Consider the following 23,693-nt stretch of genomic DNA (forward strand, 5'->3'; position numbering starts at 1 on the left):
TGCTCGGTCGCTGTTCCTGCCAACCTGGCAGTTCAAAAGCACGTCAAAGTGCAAGTAGATAAATAGGTACTGCTCCGGCGGGAAGATAAACGGCGTTTCCGTGCGCTGCTCAGGTTCGGCAGAGTCATGCTGGCCACATGACCCGGAAGCTGTTTGCCGGCTCCCTCGGCAAATAAAGCAAGATGAGCACCGCAACCCCAGAGTCGGCCATGTCTGGTCCTAATGGTCAGGGGTCCCTTTAACTTTACCTTTTATGCTATTCAGCTAGCTCCTTTTAGAAGCTGTAGCACTGCAGCTGCCCGCCATGTGGCTCTCATTCTACTCAGCCATGGTAAGATTCTAGTCCTCACTATTGTGGGGTTGACTCTAAACTTTGAGAAATAATGGCGTATAAAGGAGTAAAAGGAAGAAGCACCTCATGACATATGAGAGGAAGTTTTAAGACTGTGTGCATGGGGAAAGGGCAATGGAGCTGCTGGAGATGGCAGAGAGGCAGCCACACTGAATGATCCTGAAGGAGGCTTTTGAGACTTGCCTGCCCTTTCCCCACTATTATGATGAACAAGGCTTCCACTTTTTCAAAGACACATCAAGAACTCAAAAGCTGTGATGGTATTAATCTCCATTAATTTTTTTTAATAAGCCCAATTCACATGTGCATTTTCAAGTGAGAACAGTTTCTCACTTCAAATGTCAACATTGGCTGCTCATTATGAGCACTTATGTCTCTAGGAGCGAAGGGGGGGAATCTAACCCCTGCCCTGGATGAACTATAATACCCAGATTTCCATTTTAAAAACTAAGTATTTTTGTAGAGTGGCACCGTGAGTTAAACCACAGAGCCTAGGACTTGCTGATCAGAAGGTTGGTGGTTCAAATCCCCATGATGGAGTGAGCTCCCATTGTTCGGCCCCAGCTCCTGCCAACCTAGCAGTTCGAAAGGACGTCAAAGTGCAAGTAAATAAATAGGTACCGCTCCGGCGGGAAGGTAAACGGCGTTTCTGTGTACTGCTCTGATTTCGCCAGAAGCGGCTTAGTCATGCTGGCCACATGACCCGGAAGCTGTACGCCGGCTCCCTCAGCCAATAAAGCAAGATAAGCGCCGCAACCCCAGAGACAGTCACCACTGGAACTAATGGTCAGGGGTCCCTTTACCTTTACTGTTTTTGTAGAACCTGAGATATATGAGGTAGCATGTGTAGGCACTCATTTTCGTGTGGGGGAAACTTGACTACTGTCCACCTCTAGCATTTTACTTTACCTCCCACCCTTGGAAAATTCCTATGGACACTCATGTCTGTGACTTGAGTTGAAAGCAATGCAGAATTCAACAAAGGCTATGTACACATTACCAGCTTAAAATGCAGCTAGGACATATTTTTTTTCTTCATTTGGATTGAAGCAACCCCGCTAAAATATCTTTCAGAGTTTGACAGCCAAAAATGGACATCAGAAATTCTATCAACACCAACATTTTGCTATTCCTACTCAAGAGGAGACCCATTGAATTTAATGAACTAAGTCATGTTCATTAACTTCAGTGAGTTTACTCATATTAGGAATATCATTGAGTACCACCCTATAAAAGATAGCAGCTGATTGTCAGGAGTTGCTTAGCACCATGCATGATACTTTCCAAACCTCAACTCTCTGTGGAACATCTGCATCAGCAAAAATGGGTCACCAGGTAACACCAGGTGATTGAAGTTAGCAGCCCCTACCCACCTGTCAAAGTTGTCCCACAGAGGATGGAGGATAAGAATTTGGCTAATTCCAGTTCCCTATCCCTCATCAGTATTTTTTAAATATAAAGCAAGGGTAGTGTTGCATCTGGAAACCAACAGTTTAGGAAGCATGAGATGCAGAGCGGTACCTTATGATAAGGTGTATAAATTGGGTCTTCCCACACCAAAGTCTGAAATAAATCAGGTTATTGCAAAAACCCTACTTTGACAGCCCTCTAGTGGAAATGGAAGCAGTGACCAGCTAGCATGGCTCGTTTTTGCTTTACATTTGAAATCAGAAAACTAAATATTACAGAATATTATTTAGGGGGGAAAGTGGCACCTAATTTTTAGGGTACTCAGACTGCACTCTTAAACACACTTACTGGGGAGTTGTCCCCCTGAAGACAGTAGGAGTTACTTTCAAGTAAACCATTAGGCCACAATCCTAGGTACTCTTACTTGGGAATTTGCTTCAGCAGGACTTACTTCTGCATAATCAGGCATAGAATTGGGCTGTCAGTTTAGCAAAGAAGAGAGTTTAGCAAAGAACACACAGCAAAACTATGTATTGTTTGAAAACGCACACCACCAATAAAGCTGAAATCATCAGAAATTAAGCTGAACATAAAATCTGTGATAAGTTCCTCTCTTTCCTGAATCACCCAAATGGAAAACAGTACAAAAACCTCACAACAGAGGCTAACTAATCTGACAATTTAATATCACCTCTTCAAGAAAGGGGGAAATAGCCAATACTTTGTTTATTTGCCCTCTGTAGGTTTCTACTGGCTAGTAGTCCTAAAACTATGAGGCAGTTTTATTACAATTCTGGCAGGGTAGAGCAAAAATCTGACCCATCCTATTATCTCTAGCTGATCGCAATAGCTGGATATTTAAATTACTCTATAGCAAATACCACCTATCCACTCTCAAGGGTCAAATATTTTGTTTTTTAAGTTTTACTTGAACAGTAGGAGCTTGCAGGGAGTGGAAATCTAAATTGGATTAGAGCAGCAAGTGGTGGCAGATTCGGGGTTCAACCTTCTCCCTGCCACTAGTTTCCCCATCTAAATTAGTATGCGGATGGAGCCAGAAACCAGGAGTTGACATGACGTCTATGATACGCAAGCGCAAAAGGAATTTAACTTCTGACAGACAAAGATAGCTTATCCTGGTCTAATCTAAGGTAATAAACAGAACACACGCACTCTCACACACTCTTATGACTCTAAGAGGGCAATTATGCCATTTTAACCGCCTGTGTAAATATGTAAGAGAGGAAGTACAAATGGTGGATCACGTGATCACATGATGCAACAGCATCACATGATGCAACATAGTGAGATGCCAAAGTCTATCTCTGCCCCTGCACTGTAGAATAAAGAGAATGCAGAAAACAGAAAGCAGACAGCAGTATACTCAAACTACTTGCAAGGCCAAATACACCAAATATGCAGCACTGTAACAGGTGTATCTGTCTGTCAAACTGGAGCAGAATACGTTTTAGACCAGTTTAAAAGAAAACACACACAGAGTATTCCCGAAATGGGCATGGCTTGTGAGAGTAATACTGGCATGACTACAAGGAAGGTGTCATAATCCCATATGGATAGGATGCCAGATCCCAATATGACCTTTCTAGTTACGGCATGTGAAGTAACAGAGCTGGGGCATCTACTGCCCACAACACAAGAGAGCCGAGTTTGAGGATTTCTGCTTGACAGTATTTTGGTGGGCAAAAATAACATTCACTTCAAGGGAAGTAGGGCAGTCTGTCCCCACTATACTTGTGTTTCCGACCATGTGACTGGATTCCACCTGCACTGAGAAATTTCAGAAGGATTTCAGACTAGCCTAGTTGCTTTCTTGTAACTACAACAACAGCCACATGACAACCCTATTTTGAGATGCTATGTTTCCCTATTAGGAGCTACTAGAAAACCCTTTCCAAGCTCCCAAGCAGGTTCCCCCACCCCACCCTCCCACCATGTATCCTTGGTAGGTGTTTGTGACATGGGGTCTGCTACTACAAATAGAAAGGCCAATTGTTGGTTGACTCCAGAGGGAAGTGGACAACTCCCTATTGGGTGCTCTTCTACTTATTCACAGACTGAAAGGCTTCAGTCAGGAAGCAGGAAGAGTTTCCTTTTTAGAACAAAAACAAAAAAACCCCTGAGTTTTATGCCATGGTTTGTACTTCTATTTCCAACCAAAAGTTTTCATCTAAAAGCTTATTTTGAAACTGCAGACATGATCTCATCGATTCATATTAAACTCGGTCCTCTGTCCACCAAAATAGTCCTCTGCCCAGGAAAAGAGAACAATTGAATGAGATAGCACAAGAGATTGCAGTAAGTCACCTTTGCCAGACACGAAGCAGGGAATGAATGACTCAGCAAGGCAAGTAGCCAAATCAACTTGACCCAGAACTTTGTGGCACAAATATAACTTTAAGCCAGCATTGCCGTGTGACAATTCCCCCTATGGGGAAGAGTCATAGCTTAGTGGCATGGCTGGGGCTGGGAATGCCCCCTGTCTCCAACCCTGGAGCGAACACTGCAAGTCACTGAAGAAAATGATAAGATGGACTGATGGTCCAATTTGGTATAAGGCAGCTTCCTATGTTCTTAATTCTAAACTTGAATTAAAAGGTGTCATGATCCCAACTCTTTGACAGCTGCCTAGTATCAGAAAAATGTGCCTAGTGTGTCTTTTTCTCTACCTGGCTATTCTGGGCAGGGGAAGGGGAACATAAGTGCCAATGAGAGTAATATCAGTGATGGTCCTGTACCTGTGTCAACTTCTGTGGATGCCGGAGAAACAAATGTGCCAGCAGGACTGAGAATCTCATCACTTCTCCCAGTTCTGGGATTCAGCAGAAAACTTTCTGCACTTATGACGCATGGTATGTCCAGCAAGCTGCTTTCTCCAGACTGGCAGCTTGATGCCGCTTCGCTTCCTTCCATGGCAAGACCACTGAAACAAAGGCAAGAATTGATTTTGCTTTTTAGATTTATTTTGACAATTCACAGCCCCCTTTTTCATTTCAGGACGTTGTGTAGTATTCCACTCCACCCATTAGAAAACAGAAAGGGGGAAATACTCCAAAGCAAGCCTGTTTCAATGAAGTGACCTGGACATACGGTACATACCTGGGTGCAAGCCCCACTGAACTCAGCCGGTCTTCCAATTTTGAGTAAATGTAGAATGAACTGAAAAGCAGCACCCCACTTGCAAACTGGGAGATTTATTATGCTGACTATGGGCTTCTTCGCATGGGAACACCACCTTGACATATCTTAGCTTGGAATTGTCTTAAGATACAAAGCTGGTGGTTTTCTCTGATGGGGGAATACTGTGTACGTTCTGTAAACATGCTATAAAGCACTCCCAGTGGTAAGAGGTCCATAGGCAGCACTGAAGTATTTTGTTTCCTTTGTGGGAGGGAGAAGAGTACACTGGAAATGCATGTTGCCTTTCTGATATTCAGAGGCTCAGCCATGCAGCATATAAAGCCATCCACAGGCTCAGAAGCAGTGCTGACATCATAATTAAAATAGCCAACAAAGGAGGAGCTGACATCATGATGAGCAAGTTGTGCTACACAGGAGAGGCTGAGAGGCAACTCTCCAGTACTGCATTTTAGAGGAATCTCTAAGCCAGACATGGCCAAACTTGGCCCTCCAGGTGTTTTGGGACTACAGTTCCCATCATCCCTGACCACTGGTCCTGTTAGCTGGGGATGATGGGAGTTGTAGTCCCAAAACATCTGGAGGGCCAAGTTTGGCCATGCCTGCTCTAAGCAGACTCAACTGAGGAACACCAGAAGGGACTACATAACTTGATAAAATAATTCCAAACAGATGTGCAGGACCAAATCTTTAAAGACACAATCTAGCAGCTTCTATTGAATAACCTTTATCCTTAGGGAGCATCTCTTCCTGTATGAACCTGCCCAGACCATTAGGTCACCACTGGAGGCCCTTCTCTGGGTGCCTCCTCTGGGAGAAAAATGGAGGGTGACCAGACCGAGAGTCTTTTCAGTAGAGGTCCACCTAATACTTACACAACTATCTTTTTGCATCCAGGTCAAGAATCTACTCTCAGGTATTGTGATTGTCAACTGGTGGTTTGGGCTTTAAAGCACTATGCACCATTTGTTAGGATGCATGATTACCCATCAAGTTTATCAGGCAGAACCACGATTTGCACAAACTGAGAGCCAAGATCAGAATACACATGGCAGCTACTCAAAATACCTAACTACAAAAAGAAAATAAGGATGAATTATCTGTTCCAAGGGATATTTTAATGGAGTATGAGCGATTGGAGTAACATCTGGAGGACCACAACTTTTCCAGCCCTGTTCTACATAAAGAGCAATCTCAAAGTAGGAAAAGCCTGTACACGGAAGTATTATGTGCAGCCCTAGTGCAGGCACAAAAATCATGCATGGGAATCATACTGCTGACAGTAGGGAGAATGTATCACCAAAAGTGTGAGAGCACTGCCTCAGTCTGAATGCTGGGACGGATAGATGGGTACAAACTATGCTGCCCTAGCAGAGCCCCTTAGAAGCGTGGGAATCAGTGGCCAGAATTTGTGGAAAAAACTTACACATCAGAAGTAATCTTTCATAACTGTATTATGTCACCCCTGTGTTTGAGAATATACAGACATGGGGTGCTACAATGCCAATGACATTCAACCAAGTCGGAGAAGACGACACCAGAGAGCCCTTTTCCAGCACGTTGCTATTGTCAAGCAAGTGAGAACAATTTACACAATTAGCTTAGAGAAAGCATTACGCCTGCGTGTGTTTTTGTATTTTCAACTGTCTGGCATGGTGAAAAGGGGTTCCAATATTCTCTGTTAGACCCACTCCACCCCTACAAACAAAAATGATTTTAAATAAATACACAGAGAGAGATCTTTTCTATTGGCTCTAGATTGTGTGTGTGTCTGCTTCTACAGAATGCTGTTGAACTTGCCCTTTGCATCACACTTGCTAGTTAACTCCACAGTATCAGTTTTCTGATCAGAACATGATCGGCTTACTTGACCTAGAGAACGGAGGCAAGGTTAATGCTAATAAGAACAGTTTCCGTGTTAGAGAACAGGGACAGGGGGAGACAGGAATAGCAAGTTATTGTCAAGTGAAACTTTGGGTGAATACATGGATGCATGAGGTCCCAAGTTCAGTTACCAGGTTCTTCACTCAAAAGGCTTGACAGCAAAGCTGGGATAGATTCCTGCCTGAGACCCTCTGAGAAGGTGCTGCCATTCAGAGCAGACACCAGGCTAGATGTACCAATGGTCACAGTCAGCATAAGGCAGCATGTGCTCATATGATTTCTCAGGTCTGGGAATTATATTAACAGGTGGTCAGTTTTTTGAGAACATAAACTACAGCCATTTCTCAATGAATATTTTGTCCAGTTCTTGTGTTTCATTGAACTAAACTAAATCAGCACAAAAGCATTGTTTAAGTGAGCAATGTTTTTGTGCCAGTTCAAAAAAAGCCTACTGTGAACAGCAGTAACCAAATCATCATGGTTTAATCTCATTCACTTGCCTTTTCTACTTCTCTAAAATGAGAGAGGTAGAAAAGTTAAGCGACACATGGATCAGAAGAAGCAGGGGCAGAAAATGGCCACAAAGCTGATTGGGGATTAGCTGGAAGCAGCTGATTTCGTGGAAATCTAAGCTGGAGCTAATGTTTTTGAAGAGTTCCTCGTTTCACTCACACCGAAGTGGCGAAGATCACGCCGACATTTCGACTGTTCTTCCGGGAAACCTGCCAAAGACAAACAAGCTAGCTGCGTGCTCTGACAACACCTGTCATGCAAACAGCCGCCTTCCAAGAAATCCAGTCATGCTCTTTGGAATGAAATAAACAGACGGAGTAAAACTTGACCATCACGGCGCCAGGCACAGCGTGACCTTTCCAAAGCATCTGTGTGCTTCAAGTCCACATACGCCCTGGTGTTTATCAAATCCAGGACAAAGAAGACCATCACCTTCAGGAATAAATCAGTGATAATATTGCTTCGTGAAGCGGGCGCTTCCACAGTTCTAATCTGCTGATCAGGCCCTGCGGACTCATAGCATTCCCAAGAGTGGAGGAGCAAGGTCAGCTGTTTGTGCTTCATGCTTAAAGCATGGACATCTTGTCCTCCGTAACAGAAATGGCTAACACATCTGATCAACCAGCATTCAACCCTACAAAAAAAACATAACTGCTCTCTGTCTACAAATGCATATATAGTTGAATGGGGCTGGGTCCTCCTCATAGCTGTTGCTGCCCCCCCCCCAATCTAAATTAGTGAGAAGTACAACAAAGTAAGGGATGCGGGTGGCGCTGTGGGTTAAACCACAGAGCCTAGGACTTGCTGATCGAATGGTCGGCGGTTCGAATCCCCGCGGCGGGGTGAGCTTCCGTTGTTCGGTCCCAGCTCCTGCCCACCTAGCAGTTCGAAATCACCCCTAAGTGCAAGTAGATAAATAGGGACCGCTTTCTAGCGGGAAGGTAAACGGCATTTCCGTGTGCGGCACTGGTGCTGGCTCGCCAGATGCAGCTTCGTCACGCTGACCACATGACCCGGAAGTGTCTTTGGACAGCGCTGGCCCCCGGCCTCTTGAGCGAGATGAGCGCGCAACCCTAGAATCGGTCACGACTGGCCCTGACGGGCAGGGGTACCTTTACCTTTACAACAAAGTAAGGACATGTATGAACTAATTAAAATTTGAAGGCTCTGTCTAGACTCACCCGTGCCAGGATCACAGGGGGTGGGGGTGGTCCTTAGTGTCACGATGCCATGCTATTCTTGTCAGAAAGGAAAGTTCTCTTTTATGGACACCCTTCAATCATGGACAGCTGAACCTGGAAGACAGCAAACACTTACTGATTGTGTACCCTAAACATGTCAGCTGACAGTAATCAAGACACCCAAAAATTATATGTGTGCATGTATAATCTTTTCTTGGCACCCATTATATGATTTGTCATAGTCTGAAGACCAAGCACAGAAAAGGACTGCTAAAACAGGAAATTAATATTTCATTGTCATTAGAAGGGCATAAATATGTTCTGCATGCTTGGCTGGAGCAAGGAAATTAAAGGGGTGCAGTTTTCCAAACCCTTAAAAGCCCTGTGACATGGCAAGCTGCACCTGTGGAGATTCCCCCTACCACACATCTGTTATATGCACAGAATGTTGATGCCCCAATGTTGAATAGATGCCTCCCCACTCAATTGTAAAACTACATTATTCTCACTCAGCCTAGGCACAATGTTGGCTGCTATAGAAAAGCTCTGCAATATGTATCATACCAATTTAATATTGTTCTAAAGGAGTGATAGCAGTTTGCCCAGAATGACTGCAAATGTCCCTTCCTAAGTCAGCAGCAAAGTTGCCAGGCAGATCTTCCATTGGGGAAGCTGCAGGCAAAATGGTCCAGGAAGGCTTACTGACGAATGGAAAAGTTGATATCCAATGGGTGCATGGGATGAGCATAACAATATTACCCTAATGGTTTCTAGGTCTGCTGAAATGACTGTAAGCATACCAGCTACAGCAGCTCTAGCCAGGCCTAGCTCCCACTAGAGGCAGGATGCCTGAGCTGTAGCAAAATTCAGACTGCAGGTGCAGACTCACATAGCGGAATAAACGCTCCTCCATGAACAGCCTCCACTTTAAAACAAAAACCATATATGTGTAGGAGAAGGGATGAAGATTAGTATAGCAGCCTTCTCTCTGACATTCTGGTTTTCTAGGTGCAGGGGTTTTTTTGTACTGTAGGTTTTTGTACAGTAGGTTTTTTTTGTACAGTACCAACTCCATCTAAATTACAATAGGGTCCATGATGCCAGATGTAAATCGGGGCAGTATCTGTCAGCAACAGCAAGCTGTGTTAGAAAAGCAAGCAAGCATGCCCTTCACCTGGCTTTTCACTCAAAAAAAGGGAGCCCAAGGCAAATTAAGTACCACACAATAACTGGAATTCCTCGCTCTGCAAAGCACAGCCTTCCAACACGCCTTGGTACAAAACTCTTCTTTAAAGCCCTAAACGGCCTCGGTCCAGTATACCTGAAGGAGCGTCTCCACCTCCATCGTTCTGCCCGGACACTGAGGTCCAGCGCCAAGGGCCTTCTGGCAGTTCCCTCACTTCGAGAAGCCATGTTACAGGGAACCAGGCAGAGGGCCTTCTCGGTAGTGGCACCCGCCTGTGGAATGCCTTCCCACCAGATGTCAAAGAGAAAAATAACTACCAAACTTTTAGAAGACATCTGAAGGCAGCCCTGTTTAGGGAAGCTTTTATTGTTTAATAGGTTATTGTATTTTAGTGTTCTGTTGGAAGCCGCCCAGAGTGGCTGGGGAAGCCCAGCCAGATGGGCGGGGTATAAATATATTATATTATATTATATTATATTATTATTATTATTATTATTATTATTATTATTATTATTTTGTCAGATGTTCTCCTAGCCCGTAGAAATAAAATTATACCACTGAAGTTGCTTTGTTTCTAGCCAACTTTCTCACACACACAAACACGTGTGTTTCAGCCCATGTGATCATAGTCCAACCATGCTGAGAAATTCCGGAGGGATTTCAGACCAGCCCAGTTAATCTCCTGCAACAAAAACAACATGCAGCTGACTACCCCGTACTGAGGTGTCATTACATTTGACTAGGAGGATCTGCTGGAAACCCGACGGTTTCCCCTTTCCAAGCCCCCCAAGCGCGCTCCCTCCCCCTGACACGTGTCTCCATGGTAGATGTGCTTGTCTCACAAGAAACGTGGAGTTCCAGGGGCAAAAAGGCGAGCCTCCGCCGGACCCCCTTCTACTTAACTTACAACGCAGGCTCAGCACCTCCAGCCAGGCAGTTCCTGAAACAGCAGAGGCACGAGAAAACACAGGCAAAAAAAGCAATCGATGTTGGGCTGCCTCATTTGCCTGCAGACCGGATTTCCTGGTCTTTGTTGATGTTTTGTTTTCTCTCTCGTTGGAGTGGCAGCAGCGCATGGTGTTTATACAGATTACAAATGGTTTTTTGTTTTTTTAAAATGTTTTTTATTGTTAGTCGCCTCGGGACCTATCACGGGAAGCAATGCATAAATGGGGGGGGGGGGCACACACGTGTCCAAAATAGAAGCAAAAGACATAAATGTTTTTCCCCTCAGTCTCAGCGCTCCATGTGGTGGTGATTAAGAATGCAAAATAAAAATAAAACTTGCGCAGTTGCTTCCTCGGCTAGGGAGGAAACAGCCCGATATTCTAATCCTTCCTGCTTCTAAACGTGAGAATAAGGCAACGCTGCCATCTTTGTTGAGGGCGCGACGAAAACGGGGTGCAGCGAGAGGCGAGGATGAAATTTGTGGTGTCAGCCGGTATTATTATTATAGGAAAACTTGAAGCATAATTTTGCGGGGGAAATGTTCGGGCATGGAGTGGAATTCGAGAAGGAAATCCGTACAGAGTTCATACAGTTAGAAAGCGCTTGGTGGTGGGCTGTTTTTTGGGGGGAGGGGAGCGTTGCAAAAAAATTGAAGCAGAAGCACCGACAACTTGCATTCCGAAGCATGGCATGTGCCCGCCGAAATTTACTTTTAGCCTGTTCAGCGGGGCTTTGCACCCCGGAAAAATGTGCATCGGATTGCAGAAGCACGCATTGTCTGCCAGTTGAAACAAGCTTTCCGTTCTTTATTATTATTGTGTGTATAATGTAATTTCTTAAGACTGAAATCCAATATTATTATTTTTGTTATTAATCAATAATAATAATAATACTACTACTACTACTAATAATAAATTTATTTATATCCCACCCTCCCCAGCCGAAGCCGGGCTAAAAGTAAAATAACACAGCATTCTAAAATCAATTCACTATAAAATATAGCCCACCTTTTTCTTCCAAGGAGCTCAAGATGACATACGATAGGAGGGCTATTGTTTTGTTTTATAATGTATTTTGTTTTATTATTTTGTATTTTTATGTTGTGAACCACCTAGTGATCTTCAGAGGGAGGCATACAAATATAATAAAAAATAATAAACAAATAAATGCATGGTTCTCCTGCTATGCATTATTCCTCACAACAACCCTGTGAGGTGGGTAGGCTGAGAGGCTATGACTAGCCCAAGGTCACCCAGTGAGTTTCATGGCCAAGTGGGGATCTGAACCCTGGTCTCCCAGGTCCAAGTCCAACACTCCAACCACTACACCCCACTGGCTCTACACATGCTAACCTGCGAACAAGCACCATTGAACTGGATGGGACTTACTTCTGAGTCGATGTGCACAGGATTGTGTTAAACTCTCAATCCTATGTGTGCCTACGTTCGGGAAATCCTATTATGAGCTACCATGAGTGTCTTTAGACAGAAAGGCAGGATAAAAATATTTTAAATATGTAAGTTCAGAAACAGAAGGAGGAAATGGTATGGAATAGAGTCACAGGAAACTGACAAGTTCCAATAATAATAGCTACAGACAAGCTTGGATAAATAGACCCGGTTGCTAGGTTTCAATAGCATATCAGATATACAAGACCATTTCAGGAGAACTAAAGTTTTTGGGGCCACCTAGGACATTTAAAACCGGCAACAACGGAGGAAAAAGAAAAAGTTTATTTTTTATTTATTTATTAAATTTGTATACTGCCCTCCAACCCAAGATCAAAGGGTGGTTCACAACATAAAAATACAGTATGAGAACAAAAAATACATAATAAAAACAAAAACAAACCAATAACCCCACGCCCACTATACATTTAAAAGGACATAGAATGTTAATCAGCCAAAGGCCTGGTTAAAGAGAAACATTTTCACCTGTTGCCTAAATGAAGCCTTCCTTAAGATCTGGTTGGCTACTGTGAGATCTGGATGCTGAACAAGGTGGACCATTGGCCCAATCTGGCAGGCTTGTTTTATGTTCCTAACTGTGGTTACTGGGGATAAGGCAACTTAAAACCATTGTTTACGAAGCTGTCTTATTTTCATTGGCTGTAGTTTAGCCACAGCTTGTTTGTGTTTGGACAATGTTCTAAACGGATTAAAATTGGAGTGAAATTTTCTGATCTCTTCCTCATGCCATGCCAAAGGAGGCAGGTGGAGCATGCAGGCTCAGGAGGAGGCTAGTAACATTAAACCACAGCTTAGCACTACATTCAAATGCAGCCACTGATATAGCGGAACTGGTTTGAACACACATTCTCTGGAATGTTGTGAATGCGTATCTAAGCTACCTCGACCATACTTTGGACTGTTATTCTGTCTTCTAAAGATTCCTAGTGTAGTGAATTCTGCACCAGATACAAGGCAATTTCAAGTTCACACAGTGACTGTGCTCATTGCTTGTGAAACATTTTAAACAGAACGCTTAAGCACTTACCTAAATTAAGCAATCAGCCTGTCAAAAGATTACAGCTTCACGGTATGTTGACTTTGGGCCTGTCATTTTTAACATTTTTTTTACAATGATGTGCAGTGTTTTTTTTAATAAAAAAATGCCTACTCTAATCTGAACTCAATATTTATCCTTGAGCTGATTAGTCACGTATTGTCAATAACTTGCTGATAAAAACCAGTCAAACCTGTGTAAGTCCCAAAGATTCAATCTAGAGTTATCCAGACAAAAAAAAGAATACAACTTGCAACAAATACCATGGGTGTCCAAAGTTTTCTTTTTTTTTAAATTGGTAGTTTAAAGCTGAATGTGTCTAAGCACATGCAGAGTTTAAGACCAGCAGCATTTGTTTGCTTCCAGCTGTGTTTGTTTCATAGGGAGCAGAACAAGTAATGCAGCTCCTAATATAGTGTTGAGCTCAGTGAAGAAAGTATAATAAAAAAATAGAGTGAAGGGAGCCTTTATGTCTGCAGTAGCTATTGTGGTGCTGTCCAGATGTTTTGGATCACAAATCCTGTTATGCCTGATCATTGGCCACACTGGCTGGAGCTGATGGGAGACCACATCGTCTACCCCTACTTCATGCAATCAGTGGTCAAAACTGAATAGTGTGAAGGTTGCCCCATGATATTTTATGATTAAACGTTTCCGCAAGTGTAAGTATGTGTTTTTCATACCTATTAGATAGCTGATAAGGAAAGTCATTACTATTTTACAGATCCAGCAAATGGCCACTGCACTGCAGTGTCATAAAGGGAATTTGTATTGCAGTGTTATGATCATAAAGTGTCTTTAAAAAAAAGATTTTTGTTGTGGTTCTTCTGACCTTTCTCTTTGCTTATGCATTAAGCAAACAGCAGAAAAGAACTGGCATCTCTCACCAAGGATTAAAACTGGGTGGAACAGTCAATCAAGGAGTCAGAAACTTGGCTTGTCCTCTTGGGTCAATAGTCAGCAATATTATTGCAATATTATCAGTTTGTCTCAGAGTCTATTTCAGCAGCAGCCTTTAAGAAAACCCAACACCTTAAATGTTGACAGTAATTTGCTGAAGTGGTTCCTGTTTCAAATATGCATTGTGAAATTGGGCTGAGGAAGGAACTGTGAAATTCACCTGCTTTAAATAGAGCAGATTTTTCCTGGTTGCAAAATGCATATACTGCACCAGTTGTTAATGACGCAGGAAATGGTGAGCCTGCTTTCATTTTAAGTATCTGGATAAACAAGCGGCAGACACACAAAATTTTAAAAGTGGGGAGGAGGGAGGGCAGGACAAAGAGGAGGAATGCTGTAGCAAGGGAATGGTAGGAGGTCTATAATGGGAGTGGGAGCTGAAGGATGTGCCTTAGAGGCATTGGGTGAGGCACCTATATTCCTCCTCACCTCCACTTTTTAACCTACTATATCTGTATGCTTGCTACCCACTTAAATAGCAGATGGGATACTAATGGAGTGGTTTAAGGAATGTAGTTAGGGGACTTGTTTATTTATTTGTTTATTATTTCATAACATTTATATACAGATTGATTGTTTAAAAACCCCCACCTCAAAATGGTTTTATTCTCAGTGCAAACAAATTGCGCTATGTCCTTGTTTAAAAGATTTTGGGGCATGAATCTTACAATCCTGCACCTTGTTAATCCAAATTCTTCCCCAAAAAGAATTCTTCAATCAAATAATGTAAATTAAGGGAACTTGAGCAACTTTTCTCATTTTACATATTTATTCTTCAGTTCTTATTATTTTTACATGATCTATTTTGGCTTTGCTCAGCATTGGAAGGACAATGGTTCTTCATAGGAACCTTCATAGGAAAAAGATTCCCAAGCCCCATGGACACACAAAAAAGTTGGCCGCAAAATAACAAAAATGTACGGAAATCTCCCATCCCAGGATACCAGCAATGTTTAGCAAGGTGTTTAACATTCTTTGTTTACTTTTCAAATGTGGTTTTCACTTCGGCCTTGGTCAAACAGGGAGTTAAACCATAAGTTAGCTTTATTATCGTTGATGCAACCTGGCCAAGCATCCTCTTCTGGTCACAAGGAGGAGCCCAGAGGACACAGTAAGGTAACAACCACAGAGAGCTCTGAGCTAGCAACTTGCATCAAGGAGGGTTTTTGAGCTTCCATCTGTTGTCCACCTCTCCTGTATACTACCATTTTGGTTGGACAATTGCAGACTCTTAAAGGGCCAATAGTCTGGCTTGAAAGTGGGCTCTGTTCCTTTGCTCAATGGCCTACCACCTGCACCACTGGACTGGTGAGGTAGTGTAAGAAGCAGTTAGTTCTTACTGAGAGGCTTCCCACCTTCTGGTTCTATGGACCCTGCTGCTGTTGGATCTGTTCAGAATGCTGTTGGTGTGCCATGCCAGAGGACTCCATCCCAGATGTCATGCAAGGGGCATGACTCTTTCATTTTGGTATAGCCTTGCACTAAAAGGCAAAAGAATTTCTTAACACCAACACTGAACATTCCTCAGCATGCAAGGGTTCTCCAAATTGGCCCTCAGGTTGAGGCTCCTCTGAGCTCAGACCCAAATAAAGTCTTAGTTGTTTGGTTTGTTGTCTTTTGACGCAGCTTCCATCATTTGGAAGTTTAGGCTATCAACCACGTTTGTAAGAAATTTCAGCAAAGGCTATTGCAACATTACTCAGACATTTTAAAAAAACCCTTCCGTTGTGTAAATCATATGATATAAGTGAAGACTTAGCCTATGATAGAGCTAGCAGAACTCTACAGTGTAGGCAGTGTTTCAATATAGAAGTCAGGAGAGTAACTCTGAAGTTTCTGGCTGTGGGTAAATCTTGGGCTGGAACATTGTTTAGCAGAGTTTTTTGTGGAGGGTTGTTGCTGGGGTTTTTTGTATCTTTGATTGTTACGATTTATGTGGAAATTGTTCAGTTTGGTTGTGAACTTTTTGATGTTTTGTTTATTGATTATGACTACTTTTCTTATGTTTGTAGTTACATAATTTTTATACGTTGCAAGCTGACTTCAGCAGGGTTTTAACTTTGGAAAGGCGGCATGTAAATAAAATGACTGATTGACCTTGGGACTGATTTGCACATGGGAAGTAACAAGGGTCCTTTCCCTCACTGAAAAGCTTTTGCTTTAAGTGATTCCTTGACCATTTCAGATGGCTTGGCCCATCCAGTCCAGCATCCTTTTCTCACAGTGGCCAACCAGATGCCTGCATGAGGCTCAGTTGTGCAATGATCCTTGGCAGAATACTGCACACTTATCAAAAACCTCAGTTTAGTTAGATGAAATGGGAAAGATGCAATAACAGAGCTCCAACAGTGCACTTATTAGCATCTTCAAATTAAAACGACTGCTAAGATGAATTCACTGAACACCTGCAGCTACACAAAGGGAAATGATTTCCCCCCAAGAAATGCCAGATGTGAAAACTGAACTTGCCAGCACTGGTATACAACTGAGCTTTCTCTCTCCACTATGGATCTTTATACTTGCTTGAAAGAATAATGTGGTATGGAGTTTGATATAAAGAGTCCAAGGCTTATTCCTTTAAAAGGGTTGGAGTAAATGCTGAGAGCTCTCCAACATTCAGGGCTGTGTGTTGCTCTGAACATCTCTGCCAATGCTGTGCAAAGAATCTGGCACAGAATTTGGCTGCCCTGAGCTTTGCCTTGCCTTTCATTTCTAATATTTCTAGTCTGTGTGACTGTGAAAAAAGTGTGAAAGTGTTGTGCTGGCGCTCTGAGCACCAGCACAATATCCTCTGTTGCCAGGGATAATATATAGAAGCATGATGGGCGGCAAATATATAAAATCATCATCATCTGCAGTTATTTGGCTGACATTGAGGAAAATGGGTGTCCAAACCCACACTCACACATTATTTTTCTGCTACACAACCATTTAGGGCCCCTTATGTGAACACCCAGGACACTGTCATTTTCTGAAAGATGGACAGACAAAATGATAATAGGCTGGTCCTGAAAATCTTCAACCATCTGCATCAAAGTAATTGCACTGGCCTCAGAAGAGATTGCTTTGGAGTATGTGATTTATTCACTATTGTTTAAAAATCAATACTCCTAAACCTACATTCCAATCCTAGAGAAGACAGTATAGTTGCTTAAAGGAGCCGTGTTCATGGCAACTTAGTAACAGTCCTAATCACATCTACTGAGAAGTAAATCTTGTTGAATTCAGTGTGACTTACTCCCAGTGAGGTGAGGATTGCAGCCTTAATGAGACAGACTGTTCATTTGATGGCTACACTGTGTTCTGTGCATATCACTTCCACCTTTTGACCCACATCTAGCGAGAACCGAAGTTGTGTTCCATAGTAGAACAAGCAGATGAAAGTGCTGAATCAGAACAGGCAATGTTCCCATCTGTCAGCCACACCTCCACAGCCGGCTATAACCATTGGATCTGGGGAAACAAATGGTGTGCTTTGCACACAAGTCTTATCAAGCTGATCAGTAGTCTCAGGGTTATTTGAGGCTCTTCCAAAATCCTCCTGGTGATCTGTTTACTGTAGTCTCTTGGAGCCTCCTACCCTAGTGTTATGCTAGAAGCCATTAGTCATACTGATACAGGACCCACATGTAATTAAGAAGGCCTGTAGGCACTATCAAAAGACTGGATTTGTGCCAGGTCTTCTTCTTTTTTGAAGTGTCAAGATGACACAGATGTCCACTTATAAAAACTAGTAAACTGATTAAAGGAGACCTGTTGGGCATCTGTCTGACGAAGGAGACAAGAGGAATGATAGTCTCTGGTTGGGGAAATCTCTGCATGGGCTTGGATTCCAGCTACTGCAGACAAGAGCTCCATTAAAAAGGCAGTGCTTTCCTGTCTCCCACTTCCATACACCCCTTGTGAAAAGCTGTTCCTGAGGTTTGTGGGGCTCACTAGAACAGCTTGGAGTGCAATGCCAGGGAGTGGAATAAGCTGCTGCAGAAAGGGAGGATTGCGGGTCCTCCCTTGAGCAAGCAAAAATGGCTTCGGCTTGCACTAGGGCACATTTGGGTCTAAGCCATAATCATTTCTGCATCTTAGACTGTGATAGTTTTCCATACCAGTAAAATATTAACAGAAATGAGCAGCCACTTCTAAAAAGCTGCCTGTAGCTGAAGCCTGTCAGATTCAATCTGTTATGATGGAAACTACAACAGGCATTAAAACTACTCCGCGGTGTCCATTTAAGCATATGCTAAGAAAATTTCTCCCAATATTAAATAGTTTAAAGTGATGCCACTTTTGTATCATCTCAGTTCATGTCATACTCCTGGCTTTTCCATGTCGGTTTTGCAGCTGTTTAATTTCTGGTGGTCAAGTGCAAAGAAATCAAATTATGTAGGAACCAACTTTCAGCAGAACAGCACAGGGACTGAAGTGTGTAATAGGAGCATAGGAAGTTGGCTTAATCCATGGCAGACCCTGGGTCCTTCCAGCTCTGTACTGCCTACACTGACTAGCATAATCTCTCTAGGACTTCAGACATGTTTCTCTCCCAGTCCTACCTGAAGACGCCTAGGATTGAAGCCAGGGCCTTCTGCAAGCAGAACAGATGCACTACCACTGAACTATGGCTCTTCCCCATATAAAGGGTTTGTTAAACCTGAAACAACTGCCCCTTTGAATTCGGTTACCATAGTCTTGCTTTGCTTAGGTCTTTATAATCACCTGTCTTCACTGCAAGTTTTTTCTTGTGCGTTTTTGTATTCTGTGGGTGCAATTTGTCCAGTTCCTCCATCTCTTGTTTGGTGGACACAAGAAAAAAAAATCAGTAGAGCTAAGGTAAACAGTATCCTTGCTTTGCTTTTTACGTCAGCTCTGCACAAGCTTTGGTGTTAACTGTTGGGAGGGTGTCCACTGGGCAGAGATGGTGGGACAGGACAAATTATTACAACCACAGAATAAGACAAGAACAGCAATTAAGACAGAAGAATGTATGGTATAAAGCAAAGCAGGGCTATTGAGACTTACTACTGCTCACTCGCTCTCACCTAAAGAAGAAAACAGTGCAATTTTTGCTATACCTCCCCAATCACACAGACACATCTAGTGTGTGCAAACCAAAACTGAGTACCAGATGAAACAAAGGACAGATTTGTATAGCTGATATGGACACCATCAAAATAAAAGGGAAATGTTAATCAGCAACTACAGACTTCGCCTTTGTTGTTTTTCCTCTACTACATTTCATGCAAAGGTCACATAATAAGTTGTTTGGGCAGCAAGCACTCCCTGGATTTGTTATGCAATAGTCTCTCAGCAAAAAGAAGAAAAACAACCCGTTTGCCTTGTAAGGTTTCAGTGATCCAATCCAAATGACTAAATTATCCCTTGCAAACTATAAATCAAAGTGTTTGGGCCAGAACAGCTAACAATGCTCATCTTCCCTGCAGTTCTAAAGGGCTGTGTTCATGGGGCAACTCCTGGATACAGCTCTGGATACTGTTGCCTCTATAACTAGGAGTAACTTTCATCAATTTAGGCTGGTGCAACAGCTGCAGTTTCTCTTGGCCACATCTAGATGGGACTTCGGAACCTGGAGGTAGTATATATAGTCATCATGACCAGTAACCATTGATAGCTGTGTTCTCCACGCATTTAATCTCTTTTAAAGTCATCCAAGTAAAGTCATGAGCTAAGTAAGGGCACGACCAGTGTTCAGTAAGTCATCGTGACCCTTATGCAACCACTCTCACAACATTTCCAACTCTCAGGGGAGAAGTTATGAGATGATAATGCTGTTGGTACATTTTCCCAACAACAAAATATTTTGCTTTGAGTTTTGGGGGAAACAGTATTTCCCCCGATAAAGACCTGATGATAATGAAAGTTCTGGATTTCTTGAATCGGCTTCCTAATTTCTGAGCATATTTATTTTTAAAAATGAAAAACCTTCAAAGGCCTGCATTTCCCCCAGCAACAAAATATTGTGCTGGCAGACTGTGGTATCTATCCCATGGTCTGGATCACTGAAAAGCATGAGTTGCAATTGTCCTCCTGTTCCTATCCATCCACTTCAAAACATGATCATCTCGGGGAGGATGTTTAATAGGAAACCAGTTCATAACTAAAATAAATAAAGAAATAAATCTGTGCCATTTGCCTGCCGGTCTCATTTTATGAGCTGCTGTAATAGTCCATGACATAGACCTGACAAACCACAACACCGCAGGAAGTTGGTATACTATGCAGCTATTTTGCAAGGCTACTTGTTACCCTAGCAATACTACACTGTAAACAAAGATCTCAGGAATTTAGAGTGAAGCAATCAGAGCTAAACAAGTAGGACTTTCCAGTATGTGACCATACTAGAAAGCTGCAGACCTTTTTGAATACTTGAATACTTCCAGAATTTTTTTATTATTCACCCATATTGATTTTGCTTTGGATTCTTGGTTACGCATAATATTTAAAACTTATTTGTTTTCACTGCTTAACAACCAGAGCTACAGAAATCCATACAAATGTGGGATGAATGGCCCAACATCTGAAACGCTTGCCACTATTAATCTGATTGTCATTTTCCAACTCCATTTTTCTTCTTTTCAAGAAAGAATATGTCAATAGAGGAAGGCTTTATAAACCACTGCTACCCTTTTTGGTCAAACACTAAACAAGCCCAATTAGAAAATCCTACACTAGATATTAGGGACGCGGGTGGCGCTGTGGGTTAAACCACAGAGCCTAGGACTTGCCGATCAGAAGGTCGGCGGTTCGAATCCCTGCGACGGGGTGAGTTCCCATTGCTCAGTCCCTGCTCCTGCCAACCTAGCAGTTCGAAAGCACGTCAAAGTGCAAGTAGAGAAATAGGTACTGCTCTGGTGGGAAAGTAAATGGCGTTTCCGTGTGCTGCTCTGGTTCGCCAGAAGCGGCTTAGTCATGCTGGCCACATGACCCATACGCTGTACACCGGCTCCCTCGGCCAATAAAGTGAGATGAGTGCCGCAACCCCAGAGTCGGTCACGATTGGACCTAATGGTCAGGGGTCCCTTTACCTTAGATATTAAAGGTAAACCTGTGCGGGGTTGCACAGAAACCCGTAACTTAATTTATTAGTCAATAACTATACAAAGGCCAAAGCATGTGACTGTTCTGTTCATGGAAGACAATTTTTTATGTTCACAAATGCCTTGGTGCAAGAGGTAGTTCAATGGGAGCAAAGCTTGACTGGGTTGGAAAATGCATGTATAAATTTATTTAAAAATGGATCCCTTCTGGCATCCTTATGTGGGATTCAATTCTGTTTTGTCAAAAGCAGCTTGTTGAAGCACTTTGCAATACAGAGAAAGGCAGCATATTATTCTTGTTTTTCAAGGACTGATAATTGGGTGATGCCAACATCCATAATTTCAGATTTAAAATCCCTTTTAAAGTGAGATGCATTTTAATTAATTTTCCACAGCACTCGTTATTATATCCTGTGTCTCATTTTATGTTTAATTAACATCACTGCTAAGGTGACCTGTCAAACCTGCAGATCGGATTCCAGGGCTTCTTACAAGCTTCTAAAACAGATTGGGAGGGAGGAGAAGATCAACTGACGAACAAGCAGGGCCAGGGAAGAAATTCATTTGGTTCGCATTTTAATGCAAACCGAATTCATACTTTCTGAAGCAGTGTACAAACTGAAACACAGCTATCCTTCAAAATCACACTTCTTCAACTTTTCATTTTTAAAAAATCACAAACTGATGTGGACTGAACTTAAGAATGGAAAACTGAAGAACTGAGAGAAACCAAAATTGCCAGATTTGTCCATTCCTAGTAGTGCTCTGTCTCCATATTTGGTCAAAGTGGAAGCAGAAAACCAGAGTTTTTCATTCATTCAATAGCACATTGAAATAAACATTTGCATGCTATTTGTAAACGGAATACAGCATACCAATGCCAACAGTATGAGTTATATTCTGTATTGAGATGCTTAGGGTGTGATACATAAGTTGTTTAATCATTTTGGTTTACAGTAAGAATGTTGATACTGGTTTGGATCGCTAGTCCAATTAATGCATTGCCTCTTAAAACAGGTAGTACCAGATGCCTATGAGGAAAGGTTGGGGAAACCTCAAAACATTTATAATTTGATCAGGAAGTTAGGACAGATATCCAAGATAGTTATAGCAGGAGGATCCAGCTCTTTAGTTCCTACGTCATTCAAGACTTGGTTCTGTTTCGGAACCTTCACTTAGTAGTGCAAAGACTCCCTAGTCCTGTAGTTTATGACAAAACACAAATTACACACAGAAACTATTTATTTTTAAAAAGACTGATTTATACTCATTGATTAAGAGATTGTCTAATGATATCTCTCAAGGGACCCTTGGTTCTATACAAGACACCATAGTTATGAATAAACTTACATATTATAACCAAATGAGAGAATATAGAAGGTATGAAAATATATTTATTGAAAAATGGGTGATTTTTATTGCCTATTGGAATGAAAAATATATTAGGCCATTTTTGTGATTTTTTGTTAGTTGAAAGCAATAGCTTTTCAGTTTATTATTTGTTTGAATGGTTCTCTTTGCTGGCAAATCATATAAACTTCTTTCTGTACTTAGGATATATTTTGCTTATGCATATTTACTTAATTATTAAATCCTGTTATTCAATTAAAAATATTTTAAAAGAAAGATTGCTTATTTTGATGCATCCTCAATAGATTTTCTCCATCTGCCTTCTTTCTCAATTTGAAAATACTTTTTTATTTTAATACAAGTAGGTATAATCAGCAATGAACTAAGACAATTCTTGACAGATTTCTGCATTGCAGAGAATTGGACTAGATGACCCTCGGGATCCCTTTCAACTCCACAATTCTAAGATTCTAGGGCCATGGGTTTAATTGCAGGACAGGAAGGCTCTCTATTGGCTCTAGATCAACAGCACAGAAAATGGTCTTGGCGAGTATATTGCTGGGGAAGGGGGCACATACATGTATTATAGTGTGCATGGGCGAGGTGCCATGTCATGCTTTGGACATGATCTATTGAACACTTCCCTTAAAGGGTTGGCTGCCACCAATTTACTGGATGACAATAACCATACATAAAGGGTATTGGCCGATATGGAATATATCAAGCACTGTGCAACCAGAGGTATGGGGGAGAATAACATCTACCAGAGATGGGAGAAGAGTTTATTGAGCCATAGCTCAGCGATAGAGCATCTGCCTTGCAAGTGGAAAGTCCCAGGTTCAACACACAACATTTCCAGATTGGGAGACCCCTGCCTGAAATCCTGGAGAGCTGCAGCCAGGAGATGTGGACGATACAAGCTAGGTGAACCCAGAGGCGTAGAGGCCCTGGGCACAATTTTGTGAGGGGGCGCCCACACAGCAGGCTTCTTCGTCGGGGCCTGGCTCTGAGAGAGGAGCTGAGCCTTAGCTGGGTGTTTGTGCCTGGTCGCAGCTCCGCTGGTATAACCCAGGGGAGGAGAGTATGAGAGTGGGCAGCAACGATGCCACCCACCTTCCTCTGGCATGGAGCGCCTTGCGCCCAGCCACAGCAGCTCCGCCGCCGGATCAGGCTTGATCCGGCGGCAGAGAGCAGGAGGA

The 23,693-nt window shown here is 42.5% G+C and overlaps 2 protein-coding genes across 8 annotated transcripts in view; one reads left to right on the forward strand and one right to left on the reverse strand.

Annotated features, from left to right (window-relative positions):
- Positions 1-23,693, reverse strand: part of CHGB (chromogranin B) — a 78,598-nt gene that overhangs the window by 53,538 nt on the left and 1,367 nt on the right. Inside the window, exons 1-3 of one of the 5 annotated variants that reach the window (XM_083431953.1) lie at positions 12,565-12,811; positions 8,497-8,610; positions 4,519-4,703 (exon numbers count right to left, since the gene is read on the reverse strand). In XM_083431953.1, the coding sequence (XP_083288079.1) occupies positions 4,519-4,693 (175 nt within the window). In that variant the 5' untranslated portion in view covers positions 4,694-4,703; positions 8,497-8,610; positions 12,565-12,811. Of the gene's footprint in view, positions 1-4,518; positions 4,704-4,879; positions 5,209-8,496; positions 8,611-12,564; positions 12,812-23,693 lie in introns of those variants that run through there. The other 4 variants (XM_083431952.1, XM_083431954.1, XM_083431956.1 and 1 more) reach the window with 4 other exon arrangements.
- Positions 10,408-23,693, forward strand: part of GPCPD1 (glycerophosphocholine phosphodiesterase 1) — a 52,776-nt gene continuing 39,490 nt past the window's right edge. Inside the window, exon 1 of one of the 3 annotated variants that reach the window (XM_083431962.1) lies at positions 10,408-10,652. The gene's annotated coding sequence lies outside the window, so the exon portion shown is untranslated. Of the gene's footprint in view, positions 10,653-10,928; positions 11,124-23,693 lie in introns of those variants that run through there. The other 2 variants (XM_083431961.1, XM_083431963.1) reach the window with 2 other exon arrangements.

Source organism: Podarcis tiliguerta, assembly GCF_965153285.1.
Source record: "Podarcis tiliguerta genome assembly, chromosome: 3".
Classification (NCBI taxonomy): domain Eukaryota; kingdom Metazoa; phylum Chordata; class Lepidosauria; order Squamata; family Lacertidae; genus Podarcis; species Podarcis tiliguerta.